The sequence below is a fragment of the Amphibalanus amphitrite genome, unplaced genomic scaffold, assembly GCF_019059575.1.
Source record: "Amphibalanus amphitrite isolate SeventyFive unplaced genomic scaffold, NRLGWU_Aamphi_draft 000784F_arrow, whole genome shotgun sequence".
NCBI classification, from domain to species: domain Eukaryota; kingdom Metazoa; phylum Arthropoda; class Thecostraca; order Balanomorpha; family Balanidae; genus Amphibalanus; species Amphibalanus amphitrite.
This window is the reverse complement of record NW_024882278.1, coordinates 139,175-163,950: the sequence shown is the minus strand read 5'-3', so window position 1 is coordinate 163,950 and position 24,776 is coordinate 139,175. Positions and strand designations below refer to the sequence as shown.

General features: G+C 52.7%; 2 protein-coding genes across 9 annotated transcripts in view; one reads left to right on the top strand and one right to left on the bottom strand.

Moving 5' to 3' along the window:
• Positions 1–18,807, top strand: part of LOC122366090 (la-related protein 4-like) — a 62,349-nt gene extending 43,542 nt beyond the window's left edge. For 4 of the 5 annotated variants that reach the window (XM_043337911.1, XM_043337910.1, XM_043337907.1 and 1 more), the window contains 11 exons: positions 6,417–6,522; positions 7,691–7,936; positions 8,991–9,127; positions 10,394–10,506; positions 11,088–11,231; positions 12,083–12,349; positions 13,217–13,395; positions 13,878–15,062; positions 15,377–15,488; positions 16,156–16,363; positions 16,667–18,807. In XM_043337911.1, the coding sequence (XP_043193846.1) occupies positions 6,417–6,522; positions 7,691–7,936; positions 8,991–9,127; positions 10,394–10,506; positions 11,088–11,231; positions 12,083–12,349; positions 13,217–13,395; positions 13,878–15,062; positions 15,377–15,488; positions 16,156–16,363; positions 16,667–16,950 (2,981 nt within the window). In that variant the 3' untranslated portion in view covers positions 16,951–18,807. The remainder of the gene's footprint in view (positions 1–6,416; positions 6,523–7,690; positions 7,937–8,990; positions 9,128–10,393; positions 10,507–11,087; positions 11,232–12,082; positions 12,350–13,216; positions 13,396–13,877; positions 15,063–15,376; positions 15,489–16,155; positions 16,364–16,666) is intronic. The other variant, XM_043337908.1, reaches the window with a different exon arrangement.
• Positions 18,808–18,990: 183 nt separating this feature from the next.
• On the bottom strand, positions 18,991–24,610 carry LOC122366091 (ribonucleases P/MRP protein subunit POP1-like). Of its 4 annotated transcripts, none has more exons than XM_043337916.1 (8): positions 24,512–24,549; positions 24,022–24,200; positions 23,293–23,409; positions 22,850–22,968; positions 22,374–22,613; positions 20,884–21,859; positions 19,617–20,620; positions 18,991–19,359 (listed from the first exon to the last, which is right to left on the bottom strand). In XM_043337916.1, exons 2-8 carry the CDS (start codon positions 24,071–24,073, stop codon positions 19,171–19,173), a joined length of 2,697 nt encoding a protein of 898 aa, XP_043193851.1. In that variant the 5' UTR covers positions 24,074–24,200; positions 24,512–24,549; the 3' UTR covers positions 18,991–19,170. The 4 variants fall into 4 exon arrangements, with proteins under 4 accessions (XP_043193851.1, XP_043193849.1, XP_043193848.1 ...); XM_043337914.1 differs by having other exon boundaries at positions 24,466–24,516; XM_043337913.1 differs by lacking the exon at positions 24,512–24,549 and adding an exon at positions 24,466–24,508 and having other exon boundaries at positions 24,143–24,200.
• Positions 24,611–24,776: the final 166 nt, after the last annotated feature.

The window sequence follows — 24,776 nt, the reverse complement described above, 5'->3', positions numbered from 1 at the left end:
ACATCAGACACTATTGGTGGATATTGATTAATGGCCAGTGCCTTATTCAAACTGTTGGTAAGGGCCAATGGGCAAGAGGCCTATGAGAGGGGAAAATTGATCTTGATTTGACACTTCTAATTCTGATGGCGCATTGGCATGTTGGTTTTTAGCAAGGTGCTCTACTTTGGAGTTTTGTGTGAATAATTTGTGCTAGCCTAACTTCTAAGATGTCAGAACTGCTTTTACATAGGTGCCAAGGCAGTCACTATTAGCCTGGTCCCTCTTTTCTTTCTGTAACATCTAAATGTGCATAGTTGGAATTGGTGTGCGGAAGCTGTGTATCATGCCTACTTGCTTGAGCATAACTGACTCTGGTGGTCTGCTTTTGCATGGTCTGCTGTTAGTTACTACAATGCATTGCATCTATAGAAGTAACATGTAAATGCAATATGATTTGTCAAAGGTGTACCTAAGAGAACCAATCAATTTTTAATTATTGAAGCTTTTCTGTGAGTAGAACTTATGAACATAACCAGCATCCATGATCTTGTGTGCCTATTCAACTGAAACCAAATAACATTACAGTGGAAGTTTAATGTGAGCTGAAGTTTTTGCTGTTTTTCTAGTTGAATTTGGATGGCAACAATTTTGTCACTTGCTGACATCAACACTCAGTTTTGTTCCCACTTTATCATTCCCTTTTGGAATAAGTTGCATTTCTTTGAGGACATATTTCAATATTTTGTTATTTTAATGGTCATAAATCACCATTTTTACTGCAATGATTCTTTGCCACTTGCTATTGCTAAAATGCCATGAGTAATGAGACAGTTAAAATGTTTTGCCAATGATAGTTTATCCACAAATATTTAGGAAAACTTAAAATTTTTTGATCAACAGTACAGAAGCACTGAATTCATGTTTTCCATTGATTCAATGAATGTAACTCATGCTAACTCCTATATTCCATTGGTTTTAGTTTTGGTAGCTTACTTTGTTTTACTAACCTCACTGAAAAGGTCAGGGCCTCTCATCCCCATCTTCCTCCTGAGTGCATAATTTTAGGTGCCTTTTTTAAGGAATGGGTGGAGTTTTGTTTGTCTGGTCCAGTACATGTAGCATTTGAAGCTTGTTTCATTTTTTATGCTGATGTGAATTGTTTTGAGTGATATGGTAGGTCATCAATTGAGTTTTGTCAATAGAATTTTTATTAGAACTTTGCATTTTGTTAATAGAATCTAATGTAATGTCTTGCCTTTCACTTTGTAAAGATTGGTCCATGAAAGCATCGATTTCTGGGACAATTTGATTTTGTTAGTAGAATCTAACGGAATGTCTTGCCTTTCACTTTGTAAAAATTGGCCCATGAAAGCATTGATTTCTGGGACAATTTGATTATAATTCAACATTGATACTGTGAGCAATTCAAACTATTCTGTACATGGGGCATTCCACGTCAAGTGAGACAAAAAATGACCATTTTGAACCTCACCTCCTCCGATTTTTGCGAAACTTTGTGAAACTACTCATCTATATGTGAAAAGAAATGAGACATGTTTTTGTCAAGATATGACGTCACGTTTCCGAGATACACGTCATCAAACATTGACTTAGGCAAGGCACATTATCATCTTTAAAGCGTCATAACCATTGAAGTTTTAGACATATCACCATGAGACAAAGTGTGAAATGGAGGGAATAGATCAGGCTTTAATTTGAGGATAACAATATTGACGTATTTATCTAATTAATGAACTAAATTAAAATTCAAAAAATAAATTTTGATTTTCTGAAAAATGGGTACCCTTCGATTTTGCTGATTTTTACATATTTTATTCTCCCATACATTAGCTACATCATATAAAAAATCCAGAATGGGCCGACGTGTAAGTAACTGTCTTTTAGACTTCGTAATGTCTGGCACTCGCGTGTTTCGTTTTAGCAACCAAGGAGAGGCGCTACCCGGAGATGCTTCTTTCTACCCCAAACCAAAGCAAACCTAGCCTGACCTGACGTGACCTGACCTAATCTAACACGCGTAAATATGTACAGCCCTCACGGCAGTTGCCGACTGGCCATTTGCTACTTAGATACGAACATTAGCCCTCACGACATTTGCCGGCTGGCCAGATGCTACTTAAAAAACGAATGCATGTTAAAACACTTGAGGGCTTGAGGCTAACCGGCCACGAGCCAGCCACCTTTAGATTGCGAGGTGGGTACACTCGGCACACTAACTACTAAGCCACGAAGATAGGTAGCTGGTCATCGCGGAGATGTAAGCCAGTTTTTTTTTAATGATGCAATTGGGCATTCTCCGGGCAGCGCCTCTCTTTGGTTGCAAAAAGGAAATACGCCTGACTCTCCCAGCGCTAGGGGGTTTAGCCAAAAAAGGTATAAAAAACGGAATTTGAATTGTAGGCGGGGTGGGGTACTTTATCGTGTGCCAATTTCATGGCCTTTGATCAATATCTTCAAGAACGAATGAGGTTAATCGTGATGAAATTTGCTATAGTGACTATTTTGCGTTTATACGCCCATAGCTCTAAGAGTTACTGGCCGATTTTCCTATTTCTTCCTTTATACGACATTTGTAGTGTTATGAGAATCTTTAGATAATCTAACAAAAAATTTGGCAGTTAGTTAGTGGCCTGCTAAGTGCTAAGAGTAAGATGTCGCCGGCAAAGGCGCGGGGATCGGCCGACGCTGGAAACGTTTCAGTCACAGATTGTGTTTGCACCCTAATAACTCAATTTTTACCAGTTGTTTTTCGTATTTATTTGACCATTAGTTTGCCTGTACATTTTTAAGCCTTCACACAAAATTTGACACGAATCGATCATAATCAGCGGTAAGAAGCGCAGTGCAAAGATGGAACCGTCCGGCGCCGGCCCAGTCTACCATTCAGGCGGCAACGGCCGGCGACGGCCGCCGCGCCGCTCCGGCAAGATGTTTGACTTTACACCGCTATTACTAGAAAAGTTGTGGACCGATTTACCTATTGCTTACACGGGAGGATTTGCAATTCAATTCTGGACAGATGCTGAAAGTTTGACGTTAATATAATAGTTATGGCGTGAGTTATTGGCGAAAAACAGGTGGGGTTGGAGAAATCCGCCCCTTCCATCGCCCGTGTTACGTTGCTATATCATCCAAAGTTATCGTTGGCCCACTCTAATTTTCTCAGCACGTATGCCTTACGTGTGGTGGAAGATAATATCTAAATTTGAGCAAAATCGAAGGGTACCCATTTTTCACAAATTAGATTTTAAGAAATTAATTCAAAATAAAATGAATTCAAAATCACCAAAAAATGTTAAAATTGCCAAATTTAACTAGCATAACTCCTTATGTACACGTTTCCGTTTGTTTGAAATTAATAGCTTCAAAAATGTTGAAGCTATAGATCTTTCAAGATTGCAATACACGTCCAATTCTGCTAAAAAAGCAGAAGTTTAGCGGCTTGTATCTCTGTAGCCCGAGGGCACGTGACAAAATCCTTTGACCCTCAGAGGTTTCACCCAATAGCCAACAAGTATACCAAGTTTGAACAAAATCGCAGAGGTGGCCGATTTTGGCTGTCCCGGTTGACATGGAATGCCCCACATCTAATGATTTTTCATAAAATGAACATTTACAAATTCCAAAAGTTAGATATTATTGGCTTATCAGATTCATTACATCAAAGCTGTCTATTTTGAATAGATGCGAGGCATGTTAGTTAATTTCTGTGCAACCTCATTGCCATTTTTTTCTCTTATCCACTCTGCAAGATCTCTAATGACATGAATCATATTGATGTGCTATATTCATATTATCATTGCCAGCAAAAGTGGGATCCCCATGCTGCTTATGAATGCTGATATTTTGAGCTTTGCAAATTGTGTTACATAAGTACCTAATCAAAACATGGTAAGGTTTCTTTCAGAGTACATATTCATTTGCAAAGAGAAGGTACAGCCTGCACCATGAGGTTATGTCATGAATGTTCACTTTGATTCAAGTATTTTTGTCATTTTGCTGCCAATCACATTCTCTGGGCAAAATCCCTATGTGGCTTGGGTTCTAATACAATCTCGTCTCTATTTTTGGAAATGGGACACCATTTCCCTAGCAAGCAGGAAAGGCAAAATGATAAAATCTGGAAAAATGATAAGCACCCCAAAATCGAAACAATAAAGCTGGCACACCCATCTATATTAGACCTTTCATGAGTTCATTGCATCTGGGGTAATTTTTCCCTTATCTTTATTGTTGTGGCACGTAAACTAGATTGACATATAATTATGTATATTTATCTAAGAATCAGCAGTTTTTGACCAGCTTGAATGAATTGCTTATTCATTATGCATTATCATAAAGGTGCTCTATCGCATACTCATTGCTCAAGTTTCTTATACTGCAGGCTCAACTCACCTTATATCTTTGCAGCTGCCCCCCCCCCCCCCCACCTCAGTGCAAACGATAGAGGCATGTCCAAACAAGCAGTTTTGCATTATTGAGGTAATTGTTATAACTTTTTTAATATTTAATAATATGCCATATTGTGACATGATTAAGTGCTTAAATGACTGACCTCAAATGTAAGGTACCTTAGGTACCTTATAAGGTTTGAACGTTAGGTACTGTAGTTTATATTTGTTATTTACCTGCTTGGCAATCCAACCCAACTTCGCCATATCTGCAGTCTGTACTGCACAATATTTTAGTTGCCAATCCAACCCAACTTTGCCATACCAGCAGTCTGTACCGCGCAACATTTTAGTTATTTGTGGAAATTGTATACCGCACATCACAAACTTTCGTGCTTGATGCTACTTGTTTTTCAAACTGCTTAGAATTAGAAGCTGAGCGACTGGTGTTCTTCCCCAAAAGTTCGAGTTTCTCCAAAACTATAACTCGGATTTCGTTTTTCTTACACGTCGCCGTGGAATTCAAAAAGTTTTTCCTAAGAATTTATTTGTATTTTTTGTGAGGATGCCGACAAGTTATGATAAATCTTGGATGCTGTTGTGAAGTTTTGGATAAGTGACCCTTGACCCGCCAGTACTCTTCATATGCAAATGGAAAAGTTCTCGGGCCACATTCCTTTGCTTCGGGAGCTGCTGAATTGGCTATCAGATAACATACTTTCATTATTTTCGTTCTAATAAAGTATGATTTATTGATAGTAATGACTAATGATATGTAAGCCTTCTTGACGATGAACAAGCTTGAATAAAGAATATGTTGCTGTGCGGCACTGTCCTGTGTACAGTGGTATTCCAACCCTTGAAGCGTATCTCCCTATTTATGCTACTTATGCAAAAAGTTTCAACGTAATCCGTCCAGTCATTGCGGAATGATATAAGCGGAACAATCCAGACACCTCTGCTCGGCACATGGAACGTACTGTGACGTTAAACTTAAATGTTATCAAAAGTAGTTTGATAACATTCATGCTTGAGAAGATATGTTGCAGCATCTGCTCGGATGCTGGAGAACGCCTGTCGATAGATAATTAGATAAAGCAGTTGCTGGAATGTTGGGCTATGAAAAGTGTCATTCAACCGGGCTAAGTGGGTCGCTAATGACGTTTTTCCATCGCACAGATTCGCTCACCTGCACTTTATCTTATCATTTTCATATGCATACCGAAGGCTCGAATGATGAGATAAATTGTATTTTCTCCATCATTTTGACTTCAACTGGACTGGTGTTCCGGTTCGATTCATTATAGAATCGTTGACTAAATTTATGGACTTGTTGACAGTAGCTGTAGCATGTTTCGTGAATCAAATACTGACGGCATGGTACCGTTGAGACGTTTTCCCATGGCATCATTTTCCCTTGGTTAATTCTTTCAGATGACATGCTTATTACTGATGTCCGTTTGCAATTAGAAAATTCGGTTTCCTCATGCATGGCTACTCTCGACAGCTGGCAGCTTTCCACAAGCCTTTCATTATGATATGATCAAGTGAGCCCATTCATTACGACCCGAAACATGTGCAAGTGCATTGACATCCAACAGACATTGTATCTCTGGGCACATATTTTCAGCATCTCTGCTACTGCGCCGCAGGCAACCATTTCTTGTTTCGGTGACATTCCTTGCATCGCGTCGCATTAGTAACCTCAGTGCCCTGGTTAGCGGCGGCGGGGAGGGGGGGGGGGGGGGGGGTGACCGGCCCGTTCCGAGTTTTTGTCACCGTCCGACCGGCACCAGCTGAGTCATGGCCTCCGTCTGTCTCTGTGAGTGTGATCCCCCGCTCCTGGCCTCGGTTTGATCGCCTCTGGCGCCGACTGGTCTCGGCTAGTCTGAAGCCGAGCCGAGTCGCGCCGGGACTCGCCGAGAGGGGAGGGGAAGGGCGCTAAGCCGTGACAGTGTCATCCCCGCCGCTCCTGACAGCGTCCGAGACTGACCCTCCCCCTCCCCCCGCTGTCTGTTGCAGGCTCCTCTTTGTACGTGAATGGTCTGGAGAAGGCGGGCGGAGAGTACGCAGTGACAGCTCCGATGAACGGCAACGGGCTGTTGAGCCAGGGTAGCCCACAGTCGGTGTGAGTAGACGACTCGTGTCGAGCGGCATGGAATGCAGGTGTCTCTGTGAAGGTGGAGGGGAGGGAGGTGGCTGCGCTGGTTACGGCTGCAATGAGCCGCATATCCGTCTGTGAAGGTAGAGGTGGAAGGGGAGGGCTGTGCAGTGTGCAGGTTACGGCGGCTTTGATTTTGACACTAATGGCTGGGGTATACTAAGGGAGGGAGCGCCCGCTGCGGTCAGCCGAGGCTGACCTGTGACCGGATATTTCACCATGGGACCCGTCCACTGCCGCTGTTCGCCCGCCGACCCCCGCGGACCGCTCCATAAATCCCAGCCAGTGACGGCGAAATATCGCCCGCGGCGCCGGCGTGCATTGGACCGGCCGGCGGCGCTCCATTGTGGCATCGTTAGCGGCAACTGCCCACCCCCGGTGACGTCATACAGTGACGTCACTGGGGGCGGATGGCTATCCTTAGCCGCGGGCGCCACTCTGGGGCGGACATCTGGCCTAATTGCGCTGCTCCGAGGGGAGGGGCTGGCGGCGGAAATAGTTGCCATGGCGGCTGCAGCGACATGCGCCCGCGGCGAACTCGAATAATAATCATTGGTGACGATCAGTGCCTACCGATAGTGCTGGGCCGGGTTGGATTCTCATCTGAGGGGAAGGGACAGTCTAATGGTAGGGTGGCTCCGGCCGGCGGGTGGGGCGGATGACAGGGTGACTGTCGAGTGGGTATTCCCCTCCCGCTAGTAGTGCGATAACGCTGGCTTCGGTTACCGACTACTGATACTTGCAGCCTCTACGAATGGCTGCACTTCTTATCGCTTGCAAGTTGTTAAGTGCACGTTACACAAGTCACAAGTTACTTTAGTCGTCTTATCTTGTTACGTTGATGATCGTTTGCTGCTGGTTGCGTAATGATTGCCTCGCGATTCGTGTAGCTTATGACCTCAGCAGCTGTCACCCGGTGGTCGTTTTTATCTACAGTCTAGCTAGTCCGCATTCCTCCACTTGAGAGATAAAATTCGTTTGCGAGCAGGGAAAGCTCTTGCATGTCTCATTCTTAGAAAAGTGGCCAGCAGTCCTAGCAGAAGTTCCCTCCTGTGTGCCACATCACCCGGTTATTCCCCGTGTTCCTTTTCTGCCGATACCTATATCAGCTGACCCCTGACCCCTGACCGCGCAGGGACAGTGGCCTGGGAGTGACGACGGGTGCCGGGACGCCGGCGGCCGACGCCGCTCCGCAGATGGCCGGCGAGGCGGCGGCGCTGCTGGCCGGCCCGCCGCCGGCGGCCGCCCCGGCCGCGGCGCCGGCGCCACTCCTCCAGCAGACCGGGCCCGTCTTCTACCCGACGCCGCAGATGGACGGCAGTATACCGCTGGACCAGCTCAAACAGCGCCTGCAGCACCAGCTCGAGTACTACTTCTCCAGGTGAGCTCTCACTGCGGCCGTCTCCGCCTCCCGCCTCGGTGGCTCGGTGGTCTGATCGTCCATCCTCCTAGCCGGCGGGGCGCGGGCGGCGGTGGTCGTCTGTGGCGCGCAGATAGGCCGCTCGGCGCCGGCTGTACGACAGCGCCGTGTGGGCGGTGCACCGCTGATGGCGCGACGCGTTTGTCGCAGCGGCGTCTATTTCGAGCGGCGCCCGCCCGGCTAGCCATGATTGGCGGCCGTGTTTCATGGTGAATGGCGGCTGGGAGCCGGACTGGGCCGATTGGGGAGGGAGGGGTGGGAGAGGGGCACCGATGATGAGTGGTGATGGAGAGGAGCGGTTTGGTGCTACCAAACCCGGAGCGCGTGGGCGGGAGGGGCCACGTGGGCTGAGCGGCTGTTCGACAGCGGTGGTTTTGTTGGAATTTTGTGATCGTTACGTGTTTTTGCCATAGCTCTTTGGGCTGGTGAAATGGACACCGAATGTAATTAGAGAAGTTCTATAATACGGTGCATGATAATGTATTCCTCAGTTATTTTTATCAAAAGAAAATTATTAAGTAACGAAGTCGCCGTACCCTAGTGCCAAACTATTGTCATATTTGGTATTATCGAAACCTTAAACGTTATTTTGGCAAATCTTGCAATCCGACCACTTTCCTGAAAGTTCATTTACGGCAGAAATAAAAGCCTTCTAGTAAGTGCCGGAGTCAATATGTTTGTTTCGTCTTTGTTTTGTATTTATTTGATAATGAGCAGCCTCCCGAACCGAATTGTTGCATCATGTTGATCCGCCTCTTGTTTTAAATCCCGGACTTTGGTTCTCCTTTCGCCTCCGCTGCCCCCCCCCCTCCCCCCGGCCAGTCTGGGTCAGCTGACTGGGGGGGAAGGGCAGGAACCCCGTCCCCTGCCCTTGTCGCCATCGACCCTGTCTGCTTCCGCGTTCGGAGAGGGGGGAGGGAGGGGACGCCCCGCCGCGTGGGCTGCGAGCATCACAACCCTGAGGCTGTGGCGCCCGGACTCTGACTGACTGTTTTGTCCCTCCGTCTGTTTTCAGGGAGAACCTGGCCAATGATACTTACCTGATGTCTCAAATGGACCCCGATCAGTATGTTCCTATTTCGACTGTGGCCAACTTTAACCAAGTCAAGAAGCTGACCAACAATATTGAGCTCATCACGCAGGTGTTGCAAGGTAAGCGTTCGTTCGATGCTCGTTGCACACTCTTAGGAATGAACGGGATGATCAAGGGGTTTCGTGGCCGTGGACGGGTTAGTTTAGCGTTGGCGGGGCATTTTGCGTCACCTGGTGTGACTTGTCCGTTGTGCTCAGCGCTCGCTCCCTCCATCCGGAGGGTGAATCACAGCGGCGGCAAGGTCGGCCGGCGGCCGGCGCCGCTCCGGCCCCGGACGCGGCGATCGATGCCGCTTGTCTGACGGTGCGGCCGGATCCTCCATGAGCCGGTTTGCGGCAGCTGGTTAGCCGACACTGGCTCCGGGGAAGCTAGTTTGTCGGTGCTGCCCCGGCTACAGACACCGCCCGGTGGTTAGGACTAATATCTGTCAACCGTCGACTGCCTGACAGTTTGCTCTACGACATTGACGGCGGCGTTATTCAACATTAAATTTACAGTAGATTCGAGGCGGTGCCAGTCAGTTATGTTTGAACGTCAATTCTGTTTGCTCTCGCTCAACCGCCAAGTTGCTCTCGAATGTTCCCTACTATTCCGAGTTACCGTAGCGACAGACGGATGGACATTTGTACCGGTCCGGTATGACTGACGTGTAGCGGTACGGGTAGGAACGTGTCTGGTAGACGGCTGTTTATTTAGGTGCCAGCGACGGCCCCGCATCGGCTGCCGTTCGCTGTCGTGGCGATCCCTCCGATGACGGCCGGTGTGCTGAGACGTATATGTCATCAATTGGCAATGAAATGTCGAGCTGGTACACTGGGTCTGGGTCTTCAAGTGTAGTGTGAACTTGACGTGTTTTTTTTTTCCAGATATGTCTGTCAGTGTGGCAATTGTCTGTCTGTCGACATATTCTATGCCCAGCCTGAGGCCTCTTGCACCAAAATCCTCTTGCACCAATACTTGGATTACTTTGCATCATATACCCAGTCCAAGTCTCAAATGTAACAATGTGCGTGCAAAATTTAGCAAGCATATGTAGGGTTATATATTGGGCTATTGCAAACACTTAAGCCCCAATAAACAAAAAAAAAAAAATACCACCGTTAGATTAGCTTATTCTGAAACCGGTTTTTCGATTTTACCTAGCTAGGTAGTTTGGTGCAAGAGGCCTCTGTTGTCGACACACCTCTAAACATCGAGAAGCAAACATGGAGCGATTTATGTCAGTACGCTTTTGCCTGTCTCAGTCTGTTTGTGTGTTAGTACGTGTGCAATTTACTGATGTGTCACGGCGTGGCTTAACCATCACCTCTCCGCTCTATTCGCAGACTCGCCCAATGTTCAGGTGGATGCGACGGGTACCCGGGTGCGGCCCAACCACAAACGGTGCACGGTGATACTGCGAGAGGTGCCCGACGCCACGCCCATGGAAGAGGTCAAGGTCAGTGATCACACAGAGGCAGCAGAGTGACATCGATTAAACCGACACGCTCGGATAAAGGTCTCGGGCGGCACGGCTAAGCTGTCTGCCAGTCCTTGAAGACGGTGTTAAGTTAGTTGCTATGGAGATGTTTGGTTTGTAATTACTGTCGGCGAGTGTTTTGTGATATTGGAAGATGAATGGTTTTCCACAAAGGGGATCGGTCAGTCTGCTTAGCGTTAAAGTAGCGTAGTTGGTGTGGTCACTCAGACATTTTGTCTGAATATAAGTAGTGGCTCACGGCCAACTTGAGATTCGAGCTGCGCTTTGGTAGATGTGGCCGCTTAGTGGTTCTGTCAAGTAGTCAGTGTGTTGCGCTTTTTGGTGCGAACAGGTATTGTGTTTTGCTTTGACAAGTGTTCAGAAAACTCGTCTCGTTCCTTCGACTGACGCAGTTAGCAGCTCAGAGACTAACGCCTATTTGAGTCTCCGGTCAGTGGTTTCCAAATATAACCCCGAGACCCAATATCGCTGATACCTGACCACACATCCATTATGCCCAGCTTTCTGATAGCCTGACTGACCCCCTTTTCTGTTCGCAGGCCATTTTCGAGAGTCCCAACTGTCCCAAAGTGGTAAACGTGCAGAACGCGCGGCTCAACAACTCGTGGTACGTCAACTTCGAGTCGGACGAAGACGCGCAGATGGCCTACAGATACCTCCGAGAGGAGGTTCGGTGCTTTCAGGTAAGTGAAATCGCGACGTGTCCTCTAAACCCGCCTGGCTAGACCACTGTCCCGACTGGGGCTCGGCAGGGCTTCACTGCCGCGGCGATTGTCTGCGCCGCAGACACATGGACTAATGGACTGACCTTGGACTCTCTGACTCACGGATGCGCAAACGGATGTGTAGACGGGGAATTTTTGATCATTATTTGTTTGTTGATGGCGTGGCTAAATCCTGGTGGGGAAAGGGGTATCCTGGGTGTCTGGGATTGGTCGGCTTTGGATCTCCCTAAACGTGAATGCGGTTGGTCGGCGTCTAAATTTACGGTAGTAACGCGTAGCTGATAAAAGGACCGACCATAATATTATGGATAGCTGATCAACCGAACCGAACACCTTTCTATATAGTCTCGGCTCAATTAGACTGGTTTGGGCAGTGTGGTCTGATCTCAGCCTCACTAACTGTGTACCGGACGGACCCCGCCGGCCGGTCCGCCTTGGTGTGTTACCTGACCCCGCTGCGGGCCGCTGACGCCGCGCCGCCGTCCCATGAGCAGTTCGGACACTGGGCTCGGGTTACCGGGCGGACGTTCGTGTCCGGGAGGCGAGCACTGTGCTGAGACAGGATCGGTATCACAGTCGCATTGAGCACCGGCGTGGGAGTAATCAATAGCATGCGCCGGCTGTTGCCGAGCGAATTTCGCTACATCCGTATTGCGCGTCTGTTCAATACTTTCTTACTCATTGACTCCAGACTCCAACTCATTGAGATCATGCTTATTTTTGTCCTGTCTGATCACTAGCCTATCCCAGTCAATGTCTTTAACTGATCGCGTCTCGCCTCTAATCCTGCGCTATTGTCTGACCCGCAGGGTAAACCAATCATGGCTCGTATCAAGGCGCAGCCCATCATTAACCGGATGTACAACGCGCCGCCCGGCTCGGGCGGCGCCAAGAACGGGTTCGTGGCGACTGCGGGCGGCGGTGAGCCGCCGGCGGCGCCCTACCAGGTGAACGGTGCCGTGCCGCCGGGCCGCTACCAGTACCCGGTGGCCACGCCGACGTCTGCGCCGCCGGCGGCCACGGCGGCCGCCTACACCCCGCCGCAGCCGCAGCAGAGCCAGTTCAGCGCCTTCTACGTGAGTGAGAGGGGTGGAGAAGGGTAGAAACTTCTTAGAGGGATGGGGAAGGATATAACCTGGCTCTAAGAGGGGATATGGTCGGAACAGGAATCAGTGGGAACCTGAATGGAAGGGGAGGCCGGTCAAAGGGGCTTGATGGGGAAAGTGGGACACACTTACGTGATAAGTTGGCTTGTGGAGACTTAGGGAGCTTGTGGGGACGTGGCGGGACTCGGGAGATCGATGCGAATACGCTATCTGGTATCAGGACTTTCTTTTCTGTCGTGATTCATTACGAATAGTCTGCCCGGATCCTGCGGTCTGGCTGTCTTCTGGTTTGTGTTTTGTTCGTGTTTGTTGATCGGTTGGTGGTTAGAATACGTCATCGAACGCTGCAATGTGACGGCGACAGGTCCGAGCCGGAAAGCGGTCTCCTCAGGCTCGCTGTCAGTCCCGCTGGCCGGCATATTTCTCCTTGTTCCCAATCTTTCCGGACGTTGGAGTATTTTCCCGTGTCATACCTCCTATTATCCCTACACGTTCGTGCACATTTGTCATGCGTTGTCAATAACAGTCGACGCCATGAACGAATACACAAACCAAACAGTTGTTTCTGATACCACATCCTGGTTGCTCCAGTGAACACTGGTATTACCCCGTCTAACCCCATCTGTGGCCGTCTCCCTTGTCGGTCCGGGAGTCGTAACACACCTTGTAACGCTGTCAGTCCCCAGTGACGCCATGCCTGGCTGTGACGCCCCCCGTAACGCCGTCTATACCCGAATCTGTCCTTGTGCTCCCTGAGTGACGCTGTGACCCGTTCCTGTGTTTTCGCGACGCCCCCTCTGATGCCATGCCCGCCTTTGCCGGGCGTGTCCCCCACAGCAGTTGCCGCAGCCCTACTTCCCCAACCTGTCGTTCTACGGCGCCACCGGCACGGGCCTGTTCGAGATCAGCTCGGCACCCGTGTTCGCCTTCAACGGCCTGGCGCCGAACGCCACCTTCAAGCCCAACTCGTCCAATGGGCGCTACGGCGGCAGCGGCGGTGGTGGCGGACGTAACAGGTGAGAACTCGCGCGCGGGTGACGGAAAACGCGCGCTGGGTCGGTACGCATGCAGTGAGGTAGGGTTCGGCTGAGTTGAACGGGTCTGAGTCCATGTAAGTACGAAGAGCTTGTAGGTGGCGTGCTAAGTGAATCGCGTCGGTAGGTCAGTTTTTTCCTTGATAAATGTGGTCCACATAGTGTTTGACAGTTTATTAGGGGCTGCCTGCAGTGCTGATATGCTCCATATTAGCCGTACCATAAAGTGCGCGATGCGTGTAAGTTGTTACCGCCCCCGTGTCGCATGCAAGCGTCTCTGGATTATAGATGAAGTGTTGCAGCACCGCTGAGCCGGCACTTAATCACGCGATGTGACGTAGCCTCGTACGGAGTATGTGGCTTTAATTAAGCTTGCGGTGGCGAGGTAAGTTATGCTTGTGGAGGAAAACATGTTTGTAATTTTTCGCCGCTGACACTAACATGCCTCTGTTCTCCGTCGCCAGGAACGCGAAGCGGAGCCAGTCAGGCAGCTCGGCGGACCACAACCGGGGCGGCATGGGCCTGCAGGGCGCCTACAATACTCAAGGTCACAGTACATATCAACCGGCACATATGCAGAGCTTACCGCCGGGCGGCGGCGGCGGCAGCGGCGGCCACAGCTACCCGAACGGCCGCGGCTCACGCGGCTCGCACTCGCGCAGCTACAGCAACGACTACGGCCGGTCGGAGGGCGGTCACGGCGGCGCCGGCCCGGCCTCCGTCTCGGCCTACCAGCTGGCCGGCTCCTCCTCTAGTCAGCTGGGTAGCGGCTCGGGGTCGGGCGGCGGCTCGGCCGGCGCCGGGGACGGCAAACGGGACGAGTCCGGCTCGTACGGCTCCGGGCGGCACCACAGTCAGTCGGAGGGGCGCGAACAGAGGCCGTCCCGACCGTACAATTCGCGGCGGCCGCGGCGGCGGGAGGACGAGCCGCGAGCGCACACGTCCGGCCCCAACAAGGCCGGCTCCGGTCAGGGCGGCTCACACTCTGCAGCCAAGGAGCGGCCGGCGAGCGGCGCGCCGCCGGCCGAGCCGCGGCCGCTCGTGAAGCCGGTGGGGCCCGAGTTTGACCTGGGCGGCTCCATGTTCCCGCCGCTGCCGGGCGCGCCGCCGGGTGACGCCTCCTCGCCGCCCGAGGAGGAGGGTGAGGCGCCGCGCGTGCCCCCGCCACCGCCGGCCGCCGCTGGACTCGAGTCGCGGCTGGCCGACGTGGTGAAAGGCACCGCTCGGGCAGCGCCAGCGCCTGCCAAATCCTCATCGACAGGCGGCAAACAACCCTCAAGACCTGACTCCCCGGCGCTGCCCGAGCCGGCCGCCGAGAGCCGCGACAAAGCGGCGCCGGCCGCCGCCACCACCGCCACCACCGCCCCCTCCTCAGCGCCGGCCGCTGAGACGCCCATGGTCAACGGCGGGGTGCACGAGCGAAAACCGCCGACGCCGCCGTCGGCGCGGCCGTGCCCCGAGTCGCCGCAGCCGAGCGTCGTCAGAAAGATGGCCAGCTCTCCGCAGCCGGCGGCGGCGGGTCGCCGGGCGCCCGCCTCGCCCCAGCCGGCGCCGACGGCGGCGGCGGCCGTCCGAAAACAGCCGCCCTCGCCGCAGCCGGCTGCTGCGCGGAAACCGCCCGCCACTCAGGGGGCCGGCGCGTCAAACAGGTGAGCTTGGATGCTGGCTGATTGCCAGTCATGCATGGGGATGTGACGTGTTCAATATTTCAGCTGTCTTTGGCTGCAATAGCTTGGATACGTCTTGCATTTATTTACACTTATTATAGTTTAATGCCATGTTGACTGACCAGCTTAAAATGTAGTTAATTACTTCCTTTCTTTAGTTTAATAGTTTTGATGCAAGATGAGGCTGTCGTTTTGGCTCGTGTTTCACCAGCCTGACGCCGTGACTGTCGTGAACAGGCGCGCTGGCCGCTGCGGTCCCGTGCCCCCGCGTTTGACCTGACCTCTGGCCGTCCCAGTGCGGCCAAGCCGAAGAGGACGGAGGAGCGGCCCGAGCCGACGCCGGAGGAGTCTGGTGCGCCGTCCGAGCGGACAGACGTCGAGACGACCGCTGAGGCCGCCGACGGATCGGTAAGACGACGGGGAGAACGGGACAGACTTAACGGGCCAATTAGGGGGCTAATGGGACGTATTCTGGAACTACATAACCCGCTGAGGGTGGTGATGGGATTTGGGCGGGGATTGGCTGAGTCTCCGGTCGTTGGGGACAATGTACGGGACTGGGGATAATCATGAAGGTGGTATCGATATCCCCTCGTCAGTCGCTGTCCTCTCTAGGAATACTGATAAGGAGTTTATGGCTGATAAACTGCTTCCACGAATAACAAAGGATTATTGATTGTTGTTAGTCTAGCACCTTCTAGTCAGTCAGGTTGAGGGGTTTGTGTTGTGTCACGAGATGAACCGTAACTTGTGGGCAAAGCTCCGTGAGAGCTTCGTCAGCCAGCTGTGGCGGCTAATCTCCGTCATATTTTCGTGCTCTCGCCGCTGTTTCTTAATCCGTACCCAAAGTTGCACTTACCGAACACACCGGTTTTGCCTACCTGACCCGTGGATTATCGTGCAGTTGTTCTTACAGAATGCTTGTCTGTTCGCGGTTCATTAGTAAGGGTGTTGTGTTCGCTGGTCGTTAGTGAGGTATTATTATTTCGTTCGGTGATGATGCCGATGCTCACGGCTGGAGGTGTGTTGCCGGGGTATTCCGTTACTAACCGCCGCCCCCTCTCGGCGTATCCAGCTGGCGCCGGCTGCCACCGTTAGCTACGCACAGATGGCACAGCGGGGCCGCGAAAAGAACGAAAAACTCGCCCAGGAGGTCAAAGAGCGCGACGTCAAGGAGCGGGAGGAGGAGAAGAAGGCGGCCGCCGCTGCCGCCAAGCCGGCGGCGGCGGCCGGCCAGGCGCAGTCGCAGCCCTCGCACGCCGTGCAACGCTCCAACAGCGCGAGTGAGTGACACGCTGTAATTTGACGTAATTAGCCATCAGAATCGCCGCAAAGTCTAGGGTCGTAATTAGCATTTAATATTTCAGGCACCATACTTTCCGTCGTCTGATGCATAATCTGTTGCGGGCTTTGGCCTTTGGGCACATGAGTCTTCTCTTTTTCTCGCACAGATCCAGCCTCGGTGTTTCAGCTATAGAGCCTTTAGGATGGTTGGCCCTGCTACCACTTCCTGTTATTCGTACTCGTTATCCTCCGATGTTCTGCCCGTGTTCGTGAACTAACCCGAGTCTCTGTCCGTTTTCCAGGAAAGCCCGGAGACGACAAGCGACGGCCGCTGATGGATAAGCCGGAGCGGATGGTGCGCCGGGAGCCGCGCGACTACCGCGAGCCGCCTGCCGCGCGAGAGGCGCGCGCCGTCGAGCCGCGCGACGGCCGGGAGCTGCGGGACACTCGGGAGTTGGCGCGGGATGGCCGCGAGCCGCCGCGCACAGACTACAGGGAGGTGCGCGACGAGCGCCGCCGGCCGGCCGACGAGCGAATAGAGCGGCCGCCCTTCAGGAAGCCCGAGCGGCCCCGCTCGCCCAAGTGATATATCTAACCAGTCCGCAGACTAGTGATCCATTGTGCAATCGACGTTTCTCAATTGGGAGGCGGCTGGCGCCTGTGATGATGCGACACGCGCGTGCTCGGTGAGTGGGCCGGCCGGCCGTCGGGTCAGGAGTCGGCGGCGGCCGTCCGCGCCGCAGGAAGACGAGGAGCAGGAGCGCGCGAGAGCCAGAGAGACGGGACGCCGGTGAGCCCGGCACGCCGCCGGCGTCCAGACGACAAGTGCCTCACTTAGGGATATCTACTGTTGCGAGCGTGCGCCTGTGCGAGCGAGCGAGCGCCGGCCGGCAGGGAGAGAGTGACACGGGGCGGCTCGGCGGCCGGCTCCCACTAGTCGCCGATGGTTGTGCGGGAGGCGCTGGCGCCACCGCCGCTCCCCGTCCGCCGCCCACCAGCGTGTGCGTGTGCCAAACGAATCAAAAACTGGCGGCCGAACTGCTCAGCGCTGGACGCGCCGGCCGACGGCCCGCGCCGCCGGGTGACTCGCCCGCGTCGCCACCGCCCGCCGGGCGCGCCTATTTATACCGGCCGCCGATTGTGTGAGAGAGTGAGATAGCCGGTGAGCGAGTGAGCGAGTGACAGAGCTGGTGGCTTATTTTTGACGAGTGCCGTGCGCGGCCGATGGGGACTGCCGCGCGGCGCGGCCGCCGCCAGCAGCCGTCAGTGTGGATTGAGTTGTACATAGACGGGCTGTGAGTTGTTGAGGATTTTGCCATCTGACTGGGTTGTGTCGCTCCGCTGTCTGCCTGTCCCCGCCTCTGTCTCTTCGTCGCTGTACTCTGCCCCGCCCCGCCCCGTCCCCTCTGTCGCCCCTCCGGTCGCGCGTTTCCCCTCCCCCGGTCTCCTCGTGCTCGCGCACGTGTGTCGTTGCACGTGCTCTGTTGGCCGGACTCGATCTCGGCCGCGGCTGCGACCGCCCGTGGCGCGGAGTAGGGCGCGTGGCGCGGAGCTGGCGGCGGCCCGCGAGCCGTCCGCCGGCTGCTGCCGCCGCCCGGCCGGCCGCTGCCACCGCGCCCCCCGTTTTAAGCCGTCGACTGCTGAAGCGTATACTGCCGCCCGGGGTCTACACATGCTAATTTTGTAATCGGGAGTGATTTTCATAAATCCTAGTTTGGTTTGGATTCCTCGCACATGCAGTTGCTCAGGAGAGGAGTATGGTATGATATTGTATGATTTTGTTTTACTAGTTGTGTTAATTTTTATATGTATATAAGTGAACTTGGTTTCGAGCGCAGCCTACCCTGCCCCACTTACACCGGCCCAGCTCTGGAGGGGTGGCCGTCGGTTCGTCAGGTGACCGGCCGCCGTTCGGCGCCGCCCGCCCGTCCGCCGGCCGGCCGGTGCCCTGTACATAGCCTGTGTAATGACGAGCCGGCCGGCCGGCCGGGGCGGCGCGGCGGCCCGGAGCCGGGAGCCGCTCCCCAGCGGAGCCGGCCGACGCCCGACCCGCGCCCGCCCGCCCGCCCGGCCACCCATCCCTTCATGCAAAATCGATTGTCGTTGATGTCGTACGCTGCTCGGCTATGATTGAACTTTCCGTGCCTTTCAGTGGTAGTCTCCGTGGTACGGTAGTGACTGTCGAGAACGTGCGCCCCTCCCACTAGATTTTATGTCGGGATGTGTACCTGCCAGTGTATACAGCTTTGGGGTATTAGGTTCTGTTGAAATTAAGTTTGAAATAAACTTGCCTACAATATTGTGCATAATCGGGCGTTTTGATAGGCGCGGCGGACCGGCCGGCCGGCTGGCATGATTGGTGTGATTGTACGAGAGAAATTATTGGCTGAGTGTGATGATTCTGTTGCGTTTCTTGATAATGTATGAATCTGGAGAAAATGCCGATGCTGTTTGTTGGGTATTTACCGTTGGGCTTTAGCCGTGCGAAAGGCTGGCTCCTGATAATATCGACCACGTTTCGTCTGCTACCAATGCTTCCTAGAGGTCTATGGCCCGCCGCTTTTTTCCACGCCTATAACTGCCACCAATTCTCGTAAGTCTTACATCAGCGCTAAAATCAATCTCGTCAAAAAGGTATGTTTCTTTTTATTTCAATCAAATACATTTGTCGAAAATTTTATGCCTCGGAATCTGAGCGAAACATCCATATCTGCGCCACCACAAGTCCCAGCACTTCTGACTGATGCCGTCACCACTCAATAGCAACATCACCCACATCACTGACTCATCACTGACGTCGCCCTCGTCAGCACGGCTCTGTGATCAGCGTCAGAGTACACCAGCGGTACGTGTCTGTGTCGATGTTTCTGAAGAGCAGCCGCGGCCCGCCGCCGATGTCAAGGAGTCGCAGCAGACCCTCCAACACGACGAACCCCGTGCCCCGGCCGACCGCCTCCGACAGACAGAAGTCGCCAGAGGTCACGTGACCGATCAGCTGGGGACGAAAAGGGGAGTGGTCAGATTAGGGGATACACGCGAATGAGATCAACGGTCAATGCCATTAAGATAAAGTTCTGCTTAGGACAAACCTCACACACTACCCATCAACCTGAACACGGTGCTGTCTTACCGCCAATTAGCGACGACTGAATCTCTCAGAATGCCCAACTGGCTTTCCCAATTCCTTCAGATCGTCCCACGCCCGTGAACCCAGCCGCCGCCCGCCGCCCCTGCACAGTGCCCAGTGCCCACCTGTTTGTGCGGCTGCAGGTCTGCCGGCGGCAGGCTGAGCCGCTCCATCTCTGTCCTCTGTCCCTGCCGCTGCTCCGCCAGGCGCGCCGCCGCCTGGCGCGCCTGGTCCGCCTGCTGGCGCCGTCGGCACCGGTGGCGTTTCCTCTTCTCTGTAACCTGCTTCTTCAGCCAGGCGGTCCGCAGTTTATCGCGGCGTTCCTCCGCGGGGTCCTCCGCCGGCGGTTCGGTAAGCGGCCTCACAGCGCCGGCCGCCGCGCCCGCTGACGGGTTGTCTTCAGGTGAGGGGAGGCAGAGCAGAGCGCCGGAACGGGGCACGCCGCGGCCGGTGGCTCGGGCCCGGACGGCGACTAGGAGACGACCGCTGCCGGCCGGGAGGGCAGCCGGACGGCCGGAGCCAGCCGTCAGAGCGGCGGAGAGCAGCCGCAGCGTGGCCGGGTCCCGACAGACCATAGGAGTGTCAGAGTCCGCGGCCGCTGTCCCACCCTCAACCGGGCACAGCCGCGTCACCAGGCGACTCCACCAGCAACTGAACGGATCCGGCACACCCAGCTTCACAAAGTTGGGCCTCTTGGCCGGCGGTCTCTTGAAGTACTCCTCTCTCCTCCTCTGTCTGTCCTCTCTCTCCCACTCTCTCCCTGCAGCCGAGTCGGGGTACTCTGCCGGGAAGCGCAGCTCACCAGTCTCTAGCGCCATCCGCTCTGTCTCCCGGAGCCCGCCGGCTCGAGCACCTGAGTACTGCAGGGCTACCCAGAAGGCCATACCCCAGCCTGGCGGCAGCAGAAGGTCCCAGCCGGGGCAGCGGTGATTCTGCAGGAGAATGACCGGCACGGGCGGTAGGCGTAGTGACTCGGCTGTGGCGCCCGGTACCAGCAGGTGGCCGCGCGCTCGGTTCAGAAGGTTGTCGGAGAGTTTGGTGGTGGTGACCTGGTGTCGGACCGACTCGTCCCAGAGAGGAGAGAGCTCGGAGCCCGCCGGCAGCTCCGCCACGGGCTCGTCCGACAGCTCTGCAAACGGAGACGACACTTAGTAATAAGATCCGGCCCCTCAAAGACAAACGAATGGAGAATGGACAAACGAACGAATCGCGAGACCACATCCTAGTTCGCAGATAAAGCGATCCGTACCCAATCAACCAATTAACTCCACTGAACTGGCTCAACAGTGACTAGCTGACATAGCTGTCATTGCTGACACGCTTGGGATATGTAAGCAACATGCCTCCCGTAACAGGAAGGATCCCACACAGCCTGCCTGTCCTGTATCCTACCTTCGGGCCGCTGAATGGCCTTGGTGCGCTGCTGCGGAAGGTGCCTCCTGGGATCATCCACCGTCAGCCCCATCACACACCCCGGGGGCAGCTCTCCCGGAGAGGTGGCCTCTCCAACAGCCTTCCAGAGCCGCCGCTGGGCCTCCAGCCGCTCGGCAGTGTCCCAGGCCGGCGGTGGGTCGGCGGCCACACGAAGACAGGACTGGAGGACCGCCTGAGAGCCGGGCCCGCTGAGACGGAACCGAACCATGCGGCCCTTCAGCTCGGTCAGATGTACAGGGGTACTAGTGGTGGTGGTGGTGTCTTTATTGTCTGCAGCAGTGTCGGTGTCAGTTGTGCCCGCAGGAATGTCGGCTCTGCCGGTGGTGGTCTTCGGCTTCGCAGTCCATCGACGAAGGATATGCAAGCGTCGAGGAGCAAGCTTGATCTGGTCGACGTTTTTCTTCTTGTAGGCCGTATCTGCCGCTGCTGCACTTGAGGTGGGTTTGGCTGCCGGGGTTTTTACATCACCGGCTGGCGTAGCATCATCGCACTCCATGGGTTCTTCACCTTCAACTTCGTCTTTGCCGCCTTTGTCTCCAGCACCGTCTCCTTTATCGCCTTCCTCTGCCGCTGCAGCATCGCCTCCCTCATGTCCACCATCCTCTCCCGGTCCCATCTGTTCCACTTCCACCTCCTCCGGCTCTCCTGAGGCTCCAATAGCCGCCACCAGCGCGTCTCTCACCGCGTCATAGCCCGCCGGGTGGACCCACAGCCAGAGGGCCCGGCGCGGCGCACCGTCCGCCGGTCCCCACAGTATGGAGACGGGCGCCAGCGGTCGGTGGGGAGGGTCGGATGAGCGCAGTAGTAGCCGGCCCTGGTGACGGCCGGAGAGGAGGCGCGCCGAGCCGGCACCTCCGGCCGATAGAGAGGTTAGAGCTGACAGCAGGGCCGACTGAGGGCCGGACAGCTCCAGTTGACACAGGTAGGACACGTCCTGAGGGGCGGCGGAGAGAGGGAGGTTAACGATAGTTCCGCAAATTTACGGCAACTGACAGTCGAGAAACACTTGGTGGCATCAAAAATGTATTCTTTCAATAATTTCCCATCAGGATCAAACAATAAGAATATTCGTTCGAGCATTCATTCATTCATTCATTCAATTCCTTTCCGGTCATTCATTCATTCATTCATTCATTCGCACATTCATTCATTCATTCATTCATTCATTCATTCATTCATTCATTCATTCAATCTCTCCTCATTCATTGATACAAGTTCAATCATTTAGCTATTCGCTCACTGATCCGTTAGCTTCTTCATCTGGTTCCATCCATTCATCCTTTCATTCCCGCATTTCACTCATACTTATTACTGAACAGTCTATCTGCGCGTAATCTCCACGCATCACCTCACAGTTAATTCATTCCTCCCCACTCATACTCATACTCATACCCACATACTCATACACGCTCACCAATTCACCACAGCATCGTCCAGCCTTCGCTCACCTGTACCAGGCAGTGGTGCGCCGTGGCGCGGTACGCCGCCCGGAATCCCTTATCAGTAGCGCTCTCCGGCAGCTTGAAGCCCCAGCGGTGTACCATGTGGAACCGGCGCGCGTGCCAGATGTGCGTCTCCAGCCAGAGGTGCTCGCGCTGCCGCCGGTTGTACTCGAGCAGAAGGTTGCTGGGGCGCCGCCGGTGCCGCCGACTGGGCCGCTTTGAGACCTTCATCTGCGTCAAGTCGCGCTGCAAATTGGAACGAGGGGGGAAGGCGGTGTTAATATTGAAACTAATCCACAAGATCCATATCTAAGGAAGTTTTTTTACAGTACAGGCACGGTCACTACTTATCCCCGACAGTAAAAAAATGAACAATTAAACATAAATGCGGCGAACCATCCAACATCGCGCGGAAAACTGCCACAAATCGCGGAGAAATACACCCGAAATCTCGCGGCGGAGGTCACCGAGCCGGGCCTCACCTGTTCGGTGAAGGCCTGGCGCGCCCTGACCGGCAGACGTTTGGGGTCGTGGCTCATGGCGCGTCGCTGCATGTGCCTCGGCAGACGCTGGTACACCATCTTGGTTCGGTTCGGGTTATCTGCGCGAGATACGCGACACTTATCAGCAGGCGAATGTGTAGTAGCCGTGAAGGAGTGACTGTAAATATAGCCTCTTGAGGTATAGGAAGAATGTGGAAAGCAATAGGTGAGCATGGTTAGATGCTGTCTAAAAATTCAGATTAGTTGACTTATCATAACACATTACTACAACACCAATAGGATCCCCATATGTTTGTGAAATTGAAATCACCACAGAAAATATAAGTTTTAGGCTTGCAATTAAGCCCCAGGCTATGCTCATATTTCAAAGCAAATGTCTGATGGACAGAAAAATTCACCATTGTCTGAGGAAAGCTGCTTACCAATAGCATCTGTAAGTCGCTGAATCTCAGTTGCTCTTTCTGAAGTGAGCTCCAGAAAGCTGATGTTTTTGCCAGTAAGCACTGGCTCTGGGGCAGGACCTTCAGCCATTTTGATACCTGTAGAATATAAAACAAGTGAATTATTTTTGAGGGGTTTATGCTGACCACATTCTCAATGACCATGGCTACATTTTTTTTTTTTTCAGGACAACAGCAAATACCTACACAAAGTAGCAGATAGGTGCAGGCAGTACAGAGTACAGACTTCTCATGGTGAGTGCATCACTATGAGCCATAAGACACCAGTGTTCAGTAGGTACAAGTAAAACTAAAGAGACACAGCCACTGACTGATCATGGCTCACAAAGTGTCATTGATCATGGGTGATAACTCATGGATCACAAATAATCATGGATCATGAAGCATCATAGATCACAACTTAAGGCATCATGGATCATGAAGCATCATGGATCATTAAGCATCATGGATCATGAAGCAGCATGGATCATGAAGCATCATGGATAAGGAAGCATCATGGATCATGAAGCATCATGGATCATGAAGCATCATGGATCATGAAGCATCATGGATCATGAAGCATCATGATGGATCATGAAGCATCATGATGGATCATGAAGCATCATGATGGATCATGAAGCATCATGATGGATCATGAAGCATCATGATGGATCATGAAGCATCATGGATAAGAAACTTCTAGCACCATACCCCTTAGATCATGGAGTACCAGAGGCCATGGGAAGAATGGGTGCTCGATCATAATGGATAATCACTAATCAGTGTAATGGATCCATGCATATTGCATATTGCTTGGAGACAGGTGACCCACCAAGTGCAACTAGGTGGGTCACCAAAGATCAAAGTTTCTGGATTCCTTGTCCTGCAAACTTAAGAAAGCATGGATGAGAGCGGCGATGCGAGTCAATACAAAAATTCTGTCAAGAGTCCACGGGCAGCATTTTATGATTAAAATTGAAATAGCTTTATTTAAATTCCTACTTCAACTTTGTTTGGCTACCTCAATGTATATCTGAATTAATCAAAACTGAAACAAGGGTCAACATCAAGTCAAAGTAGGTAACTCAAGGCTGTAGCCCAATTTCCCACTATTTTTGCACACCTTAGTGAATAGGTTATAGACTGAAATCGTACCTCTATTTTTGAAAAATAAAAGTTCAGAAGCATGTTCTCATCAGACCGGCGTGCATGCAGGGCGTTTTTTTTTTTTTTTGGCGTGCATTTGTTTATTAGAATTGGATCTTTTGCGCCATTTTGACACACAAATGTACGCTACCATAAGGAAAATCTTCTAAAAACTTTAAATCCAAGATTCCAATTATCCTTTGCTTTGAAACTGAGAAGCAGTTTCAGCATAAAATTTAGCTAAATTATAATAAATTAATTATTCCCAATGTTTTACTGATTTATTTCATGCAATTTGATTTAATTCAAAAAGAAAAAAG

Excerpts from the sequence above, each read along its gene's own strand:
- LOC122366091 (XM_043337916.1), bottom strand. The coding sequence starts at position 24,073 with ATGATCGAGCACCCATTCTTCCCATGGCCTCTGGTACTCCATGATCTA. Across the intron at positions 22,614-22,849 it reads GCCAGGCCTTCACCGAACAG|CGCGACTTGACGCAGATGAA; the intron begins GTGAGGCCCGGC and ends TCCAATTTGCAG. Across the intron at positions 19,360-19,616 it reads ACCTGCAGCCGCACAAACAG|CTGATCGGTCACGTGACCTC; the intron begins GTGGGCACTGGG and ends TTTCGTCCCCAG.